This window comes from Pundamilia nyererei, unplaced genomic scaffold (genome assembly GCF_000239375.1).
Source record: "Pundamilia nyererei isolate P.nyererei 1_Seehausen unplaced genomic scaffold, PunNye1.0 scaffold00038, whole genome shotgun sequence".
NCBI classification, from domain to species: Eukaryota; Metazoa; Chordata; class Actinopteri; order Cichliformes; family Cichlidae; genus Pundamilia; species Pundamilia nyererei.
The window spans coordinates 754,203-764,285 of NW_005187439.1; the positions used below are offsets into that span (position 1 = coordinate 754,203).

The 10,083-nt window shown below is 41.4% G+C and overlaps 1 protein-coding gene across 1 annotated transcript in view; it reads right to left on the reverse strand.

Annotated features, from left to right (window-relative positions):
• The window catches only part of slc4a4a (solute carrier family 4 member 4a), a 54,078-nt gene that overhangs the window by 35,623 nt on the left and 8,372 nt on the right, over positions 1-10,083 (reverse strand). The window contains exon 2 of the mRNA XM_013910195.1: positions 9,840-10,013. Within this exon, the coding sequence (XP_013765649.1) occupies positions 9,840-10,013 (174 nt within the window). The remainder of the gene's footprint in view (positions 1-9,839; positions 10,014-10,083) is intronic.

A 10,083-nucleotide genomic window follows, 5' to 3' on the forward strand; every position in this document is an offset into this window, starting at 1 on the left:
ATCTGTTCTGATGGCTCTCCAGGCTTTCCTGCGACCTGACATGTGAGACATGGCGAAACTTTGCAACTTCAGATTTTAACCCAGATCCCCCAAAAAAACCAAAAAAAGCAAACATTTGCTCACAAAACTAGTAGATAATACTGTACACTGCAAAACATAAGCTGCGTAAATCAGTAAATACTCTCAATTTAATATATCTATGCTAAATTTTGTACTTTGAATGTGAAGCACTTAAGAAGTTGCATGAACTTAATGGTTTACCAAAGTAAATGGCTTCAAAGTTTAAAGGTAAATGCATTTTATACTACCCTAGTTTGCAAATGTAAACTCACGAAAATGTTGCAGTAATTTCCTGTTTTTCATAGCGAGCTAAGTGTTTCTACACAATTATTACCTGTTAAGAAACTATGAACATTTATCAACATTCAGCAACATTAACCCTCAACATTCATCTCTGCAGGAGGCTGTTGCTAGCTAAACCGTCACACAAACTCTTGGAACCACATCACCCACAGCGTCGAAGTCACAACAAAACACAACATAACACAAACAATGATCACAGCGTGACTGAATTAAGGTTTTGAAAATGAAGTTGTGTATGTACAACTATATGCAAAACTTAGAAAACTAGTAAATATTAGGAGGCAGTGATTAAAGTTAAATATGGACAGCGAGTTTACTCTGTGACATCACTAATGAGGTGTTCTTGCATCCCTGTTGTTACTAGCATCACTTTGAGTCCCAGGTCTTTTCAGTGACCATTCCTTCAGTGGCTTTTTTGAAGGTTAAGACTTGGATTTACAGTAAAGATCCAGGAATGAATCGCCTTAAGAGCACAGAATTATAACTCTGCTCACACATGTGTGTGTGTCTCTGTGTGATAGCAAAGCCAGCTGATCAGATTACACAACAGCTTGCTAATACTGTAGCACCAGAGAGCTACTACAGTGATGGATATATTTACCATGGAGCATCTTTATTTCTCAACAGGTGATTAGTAAAAATTTGCTTTTGTTTCTTAATCTTCTGAGTCTGTAGGAGCTTCTGAAGCCACCACCATGGTCCAATTACAAGTTAACTATAAGAGTCTGGATTTTACTTTGCAGGACAAATTTAGATGTTGGCAAACACAATTAACATCATATCATCCACCACACTGACTCATTCATTCATTCATGGCCCAATAGTAAAGGCTTGCAGTTTCCCGATTGTGTTTTCTGTGGCACAGGAACAGCAGCAGGTATGAGCCAGACAGGCAGCTGTAAGATTACTAGTTAGGGGATAAACTGTCTGCTGGCACACACACACAGACATACACACACATACACACACTCACTCATTTCTACAAGCTGCAACTAGCTTAAGACACCACAACCTGTTTAATAACATCTTAGAGGGAGTAAAGCACACGTGTGTTTCACACATTCAGCTGACACTCACATCCAGAGCGATTTAGGCTGATTATAGTAAACATTTAAAACAAGCTTTAAATACCTGTATGGACAAAATTACATGCAAACAATGGCAGGCAGGTGGGTGCAAAGAGCCAAGTGATGCGGCCACACACCGAGGATCTACTGCTGTAATTTTCAGGTACTTCAGGTTAAAAAAAGAAGCGGCAAAAAAAATTAATAGAGCAGCAAATGTGCAAATATTTAATCAAAAATCATCGTGAAATATTTTAAAGTGGCATTAAGTATAACAAACCGAACTGTGGACAGTAAGTATTTATTTTCTTTCCTGTGAATTCGTAGTAAAGACACTCCAGATGAAGCCAAGCATTAGGAGAAATCAGCTTTAGCATGGGTTAGGAAAAGCTAACAGCAGAGAAATGTTGAGAGAGAGGCATGGCTCTCAAATAATCCAGAACGGAAATTAAGATGGTGCTAGAAGTGCAATTTCTAGGGGGAAAAGCCACTTACATAAAATAAATAAAAAAATACATACAATTCAATTTAATTGTATTTATACAGCGCCAAATCACAACAACAGTCACCTCAAGGCAATTTTTATTGTAAGGTAGACCCTACAATAATACATACAGAGAAAAACCCAACAATCATACGACCCCTATGAGCAGCACTTTGGTGACAGTGGGAAGGAAAAACTCCCTTTTAACAGGAAGAAACCTGCAGCAGAACCAGGCTCAGGGAGGGGCGGGGCCATCTGCTGTGACCGGTTGGGGAGAGAGAAGGAAGACAGGATAAAGACATGCTGTGGAGGAGAGACATTCATAACGGCCAACCTCACCTTAATACAAATAAGTTCCCGGAGCAGTTTCAAGATGGCCGCCTAGTGGTGAGACTTGCTTCCAGAGGAATGTTTTCCAACATGGAAGCAGTTGTGTACAGCTGTAATCCACTACTATGCCTATCCGCATTTTCAAGTTACAGCCTTTACATTTTGGTTTTACTAATAAGAGCTACATATACATTTATCATCAACTATGTTGCACAAGCAAAGAAATTAACACAAGGGAAACAAAAGAAGCACGTTTGGGTGTTTGAGGGCATCTACAATCCTCATAATAAGGCCAGGAACACATTTAAAGGGCCTTTTATGAATGTCCCTATTTCCTGTCACACGTTTCCTCATACAATGGTAAGTGGACCGGTACTTACATAGGGCCTTTCTACTCTAATTGAGCACTCAAAATGCTTTATACTACCAGCCTCATCCACCCAATCACACACATTCATACAACGCTTTTATTCTCCAAACGCCTTGTCTAACATTCATGCACACACTCGCCCTCTAATGAATCCACCAGGGGCATCTCAGTGTTCAGCATCTTGCCCAAGGATCCTTTGACATGCAGTTTGGAAGAATCAAGAATCAAACGGTGATGTAGACCTGAGTAGATGATCACATTTGGTGACAGTGGGGAGGAAAAACTCCCTTTGGGGAGGAGGACATGCTGTGAGCTGGAAGCTCGGAATTCAGACTGGTATAAAATGCTGTTTCACACAATTCTTTCTATTCTTGGCTCTGCATGATGTCAACAAGAGGGGATACACTTAATATGGTCATCTTAGTTCAACCCTCCTGATTATCAGAGGCAGACAATCAGAAGAAAAGTGGCTTAAATGATGAGGCTAGACTGACGAGCTGCACCAGTTCTCAAATCTGGATTATTTTGAGTTGTGATTCACCCAAAGTTACTATAACAGAGTCAAAGAATGCAAATATGTAGCTGTAAATTAGAAGCATCTTTAAAAATGAATTTCCCAAAGTTTTACAGCTAAATATTCAGCGCGCAACCTAAACTGCTGTTACACAAAAATGTGTCCGAGGATTTTTGAAATTTCTCATGAGAAACAGATGCTGTGATCCAATATAAAAATGAAGAGGTAACACAAATAGCGCTAGTGTCAGAGCAATACCGTCCTACTCGGCCAGTTGCTAAGAGAAAGGTGGGTTTGGTGGGGAGGGTGCGGGTTGAGTCAGAGTGAAAGCAAAGAGGGGTGAGAGCAAGCACGAAAAGGAGGGCTAGAAATGAAAATCCCATCGTTCAAACACAATTTCAAAGCTCTGTGTGCTCTAGCCAAGAGCCATGGGCACACAAAGAGGACTTTGTCCCAGCAGCAAAGGCTCATGGGATAGGGTACGGAGGAAGAATGCTGCCCGGCAGAAAGCTTAGTGCGACTGCCACTAAAGGCCTGTTTAGTCCCATTCTTGACATGCATCCTACACAAATACCTTCCATCTACTCTGACCTTTCTGAAAATCTCGGTGCAGTATAAATGCTACATGGGATGTAGTAACATGCTCATTGTCTTTGGCCACACATGCAATGATATCTGTGTCTCCATTTCACCTCATTCAAAGCAAAACAAAGTGCAGGACATGTTTTCAAGTCTGACATTCAGTATGCAGGGGAGCTAGCACACAGGCAGCGAGCAGGGACCGGCTTGAATACAGAGTGACACCCTGAGGGTGATTCATTGAGAACACAGTATTTATATCGAGAACATCTAGCTCTGGTATTTTGCTGTGATAGCTGAGGTGGCCAATATAACAAATTCCAGCTGCAGGAAATAACCTGAAATGAAACCACTGTGCTGTCTGCAGGTGTGCTGGATGTAAAAAACATTTTCTCTGTGCCTCCACTGAGCTCAAATCTAAGTTTGATTCAAAGCCACATTCATCCCAAGTAATGTTTAATTCACATGAAATAAATGTGCTGTTACTTAGTTAGAAAGCTCGATTTCGTGCAGGACCTTCACTCCTGCGTACGACAGCTCAGCTGGGAGCGCGCTCCACTTTGTTGTCACGTTTAACTGATATAAGAAGGCGGTGCTGAGACGCATTACTAAACAGATTGTTTGTTACTTTTTCAAATAGAGACCTGTTTAACCATACGGCTGTCAGTTTAGCTCACTGGTTGATTCAGCCTTACGGCTGAAATGCAGCGGCCTGGGTTGGACTCTGACCTGCGATCCTTCGCTGCTGCTCTCTTCCCCATTTTCCTGTCTGCTCTTTACTTTGGATGTGTCACCTTCTGTTTCTCTGTGTCCATGAACGTGTCGATTATGGGAGAGAGGACGGCATTTGTGTTCTAGATTCACATCACTTTTAAATTTGTGGGTGCAAAACAGAATAGGTCTGTAAGAGTGAAATGTGAAGTGCCTGGGTGTTGGGTGGTTGTAAGAGGAGAACGATGCCTGCAGCTCCAGCTGCAGCTGCCACAGTGGAGGAAACTGAAATGAGTGGCAGAGAAGCAGCTGATATCAATCTGCTATGCAATGAAGTAGAGCCTGTGCATTTAAAGGAAGATTTAAAGTAGGCTGCACACTACAACAAAATGTGTTTAAATAATTTTACAAGTTATTAAACCAGATTCCAGCAATGAGAAGCAAGCATCAGCAAAAACAGTTAAAAACCTGCAGGCCCATCAGTAACACTGTTAGGTTACGATACTTCAAACAAACATTTTGAAACACTGCAGCTTGCGTTAAATGTGGATCATTAAAAAAAGTCCAGTGACTCCATGTGTGCATGTTTTAGCTAGCTTCAGTAGCTTGCTAACTTATAACTAAGCTAATCACTATAAGTGAACTAGGCAAAAAGTGCTGAGATAATGACTAAGACAGCTAAAATGAGATAATAATGAGGTTATTGTTATTAATATTAGATATCTGATGGAAAAATTATTAAAGCCATGCAACACTCTTTACTGCAAGCTGAAGGAATCTTTCTCTGTCCTTGTCTCAGGCCTTGTTGTGGCTCCTCTGCTATCTGTTATCCAGATGTCCGAGTTCACTGTGTAACTGAACTGTTTCTCTGCAAGATGAACACATATCTGTTCCCAGGATAACGTTCAAAGAAGTATATAAATGAAACTTGGGATTGTGTGGGCGAGCATTTACATAGATTATGCTTTTGCTTCCTTGCAAGTAAAATAAATGAGTTGGTACTCGCTGCTCTGTCTCACTTTATTAGACAAGTTCTCTAACAAAATTATACCAAAAGCATCCAAATAAGCCCTCGAATATTCAGCTCGTCAGTGGCCGTTTATGGCATTGATCCCTGAAAAATTACTATGTCACGATAGTTTAATGGCACTTTTGCTCCCTTTAGGGAATTTGCCTCCCTCTCACCTGATCCCCAGCATCCTCCTCTGTCACACCAAACCTCTGCATGTCCTCATGCATGTCTCAGTAGTCTGTGTCAAAAAGTGTAGAAGAATAACTAAAGTAAATAAAATGATAGTGTGATATGTTTCTATCTATAGTTTTCGACATACTTTTGCAGCACTTTAATCATTCAGGCTTTACAGTGAACACACAGAAAAGTACAGTGAAGTGTTCTGTATAGTGTTTCTTTTTAAAAATCATTCTTGTGTGTTGACCAGGTAAGCAAACAGCTGGAATATGTTTAGGATTAAGGTAATCCTAAAGTACCACAGACCATCCTGTGGTGTAAACATAGTTTTTTTGTTAACTTGTTACCTAGACATGTTTTTGGGATAGCATACATGCCACACATTTATGCTTTTCAGGAATAAGAAGAAAACTTTGCAGTGTTTCTCTAAATCTTTGCATTTATCAAACAGGAAAAGCTCATCAAGGTTAAAAGTCTTTCCATTTGGGAATCCATATACAAAAAACAATTATAGCAATCACAGCTTGCTCTCGGTGACTTTGAGAAACTAAAGCTATTATCTGTGTGCAAGCTAAGTTTCTAAGTAATCCCTATAATCCACTTTGAAAGAGCATTTGACCCCAGAGCAGAAAAAGATGAGTAAAAGGTTAGGATTTAAAAGGAAAAACCAAAACTCATCAAAATGAGCAGGGTCAGAAAGCTGTGCAGTGGACATGCACGTAACCGGGAGGACGCACTTGCAGTCCCTGCAGTGTCCATCTGACCAAACAAGAGGATTTGAGTTCAGAAAGAACACGGCCCTCCCCTGGGGGCGGCCATGTTTTCCACAGAGACAAACATGGAGTGAATAACAGTATGACATTACTGCATGCCTGTCAGTTTTTGAATGCCTGCAGATTTGAGTTTTACAATTGTAGAGGATGACACTTGGGAGGACCCATGTTGTGGATGTCATGAGGTGATGGGGATTCATTTATGGAAAGAATTTAATAAAGTCTTCTTTTTTTAAATTAGGGTCTCTTTAGCATAGTGTCTTTGTCCCGTCTCCCTCTCCTCACCCTTTACTGGTCACAGCAGGCGGTTTTCCCTCCCTGAGCCTGGTTCTGCTGGAGGTTTCTTCCTGTTAAAAAGGAGTTTTTCCTTCCCGTTGTCACCAAGTGGTTGCTCCAAGACGTTGTTTGATTTGGGGGTTTTCTCTGTATTATTGCAGAATCTTTACTTCATAAAGCACCTTGAAACAACTGTTGCTGTGATTTGACAGTATATAAAAAAACTGAAATGACTGCAGGAGAACTGATCATAAGCTTGACAGTGAATGTAGTTAATCTATATGTCGAATGAAATCAACCCTCAAGGTAATTAATTTTTTTTGTCCCGTCTCTGCCCTTTTGTTTAAAATTACCTGTAACTTGTGTTATTTTATCAATTAAAAAATACAGTATGAATTTCAAATTCCTACATCTCCAACCTCTCAAGTTATCGCATTCACAAGATTTTCAGAAAACTTGACCTTTGACCTCTAACCTTGCGATCACTAAGATTCGAACTCGTACAAGATTTTAAGTAGATGCACCAATCGTATCAATTTGCGTCATTACAAATCGTGTTTGTGTGTGCGTGTTAAATTTGATTTAGTGATAGTCGAGTGTGTTTAAGCTTTTCTGTGTGGAGAGGATTGATTGGAATAATGATGACGATGTCCACTATCACTGTCAGTCATCAGTAAACACTTAATCTGGCTGATGAATCTTCACGTGGCACATTACTAAGTCTGTACTATTAAGTCTGTAATTAGGCGCCATTCTTATTCTTATTTTACAGCGTTGTTGTTCAATCGGGGGACGCTCTCTGTTGAGGAGAAAAGCCTGAATTTGTTTGTATACGAGGTATCCATTATTTAAATGTCCCGGGCAGTCGAAAAGGAGGCAGAGCTGTCGAGAAATGCTAGCAGCTAACTGGGCGCTGACCGTGTCATTCCAATACATTAAATGTCGCAGTGTTGGCAAAGAGAGGAAGTGAGGTAAGATTTGCACATGCGTGGTACCGATCGGGTTTTCGGTACAGATCGGGTAGTGACAGTGGCAATGCTTTCAACCAAAACAGGCGCAGCTTGATGACATCATCAACATGCGCTATCGCGGTAGAGCGGTACAGTCAAAATCTCTACAGTTGGCCAAATTCATATCGCTTCGACCGTATACCATTTATACCGCCCACCCCTACCTGTAGTCTATCGATCAGAGAATATTTCATGTTATTTCACTATGACGACAATGAAATCTGAAAGTTACTCATATATGCAGCTAAGCTTGACGTTACAATTGGCATTCATCTATGAAGTAATCAGCTCATAACTTTAAAAAGAGAGACTTTTCACATGTAGTAGTAAATGGAGCACATCAACACAATGTGCAAAAGTCTGTTTACGTACAATAAAACATAAGAACAGCCGATTGTACAACAACACCAACTGTACCGTATGCTCTGCGTTTGTGGTGTTCCACACAGCAAACAGTGTTGACCGCTAATAAAACTGACATTTTATTAGTGGTCAAATCAACAAATCAGAGTGCGTAAGGTTTCATCTGCTCCCCCATCGAGGCGGCGACAGCACCAGAGAGTTTTAGGAACAAAAACACAGCCTTCCCTTCACGAATTACAACATATACGAGGGCGATCGTGGCTCAAGAGTTGGGAGTTTGTCTTGTAATCGGAAGGTTGCCGGTTCGAGCCCGGCTTGGACAGTCTCGGTCGTTGTGTCCTTGGGCAAGACACTTCACCCGCTGCCTACTGGTGGTGGTCAGAGGGCTCGGTGCCGCCAGTGTCTGGCAGCCTCGCCTCTGTCAGAGCGCCGCAGGGTGGCTGTGGCTACAATGTAGCTGCCATCACCATGTGAATATGGGTGGATGGCTGGATATGTAAAGCGCTTTGGGGTCCTTAGGGACTAGTAAAGCATTATAAAGCACTATAAATACAGGCCATTTACCATATGAAACATGTATTACTGATTGGTGAGCTATCACTGATGATGAATAATCATAGACTTTAATACATGACACATTCCCTACTTGCAATAAACAAATAAAAACACAAAGCTCTTACTAAACAAACATACCAAAAAAATGAATTCATACACTATAAAAGCCAGTTACAGTTGACTTCAGCCCCATGCTGTTCAATACTCCTAACTGTAATTAAAAAAATATCCCAGAAACCAAAAAAAACACAGTTTTTGCTAAACATGCATGTGGACAGTGACCAGCACCAACCAGATGGGCCGGCTGTAATCTATTCTGTGATTGGATTTATGAAAATCCCTCTCATGGAGTGATGTGTGCACACTGTGAAATCCAGTTTTGGCACACTTTAGTCCTCTTGTCACATCACGCGCATGCAGGCATGTGTAAAATTGCATCATTCTCTGGAAATGACAGCGGTCTGCCTCATTATACGACTTGGCAGAACACAAGAACATCTTAAGCTGTTTTCACGAGGACTCATCAGCGTTATGATGCTCTGTTTCTCCAAAAACTGCCAGGAGAGTCCCATCTTCACCAAACTGTTCATGCAGTTCGACGAAAACACTGAGCTTCCTTTCAGTTTGTTCGCTTGACTAAGTCGTGAGCTTTTCTCTTTGTGACTGAATACATCACTAAAAGTTTCTGGTGCCAGAAGGATTTTAGTCTTACTTGACCTGAAACTTTAACTTGAACACGGCAGTGACCGAGAAAAATGCTGATACCATTAAGAGCTTTGCTTATACTTATGTCACCCAGTATAACCCACCTCTTCTATTGGTTTCCTCACAACTGGCCAGAGCTGGTTGTCTGAGCATCCACTGATCTCAGCAGCCTGAGGGCATTTTGCACTTTACACTCCTAAGAAGGTTAAGGCAACCAAAAAACAAACACCAGCACATACAACATACATGCTACCGTATACCCAAAACAGACATATTCCTGTCTAAAATTATGACAAAGCCACGGGACGATTCAGCTCTACTGCATTCGCATCTTCACAACCACGACTTCCTAAGAAATTCACTGTCCTCTGTCGAGGCAGACTTGTCACTTAGCAGGACATACAAAGCTATTTCTGGCCACTAAGTGGACTCAGCAACTTTGCTCAGGTCACGCAGAGTCACAGAAGCGTTTTTCTCTGGAAAAGAGAGCAGCCTTCAGCAAAGACAGACGTGAACTCTAATCAGGCCTGACACCGAGTCCATCAGAACTTACTGAGAGGTTTGAGGATGCTGTTGCTGGCCTCGTCGTTGTTTTCTGTCTCCGACTTGTCAAAGACATTCTCCATCAACTTCTCCTTTCTGTCCTTGTGGCCGGTTTTCCGGCGGTGACGCCTCCGACGTCGATAGCTCTTGGGCACGTGCACGCCGATGTAAATGGTGTGGTGACCTGTAAATAAAGCAGAAAGGAAGATGAACTCTGACACGCAACATCCTGACAAATTCACAGCGCCATGATA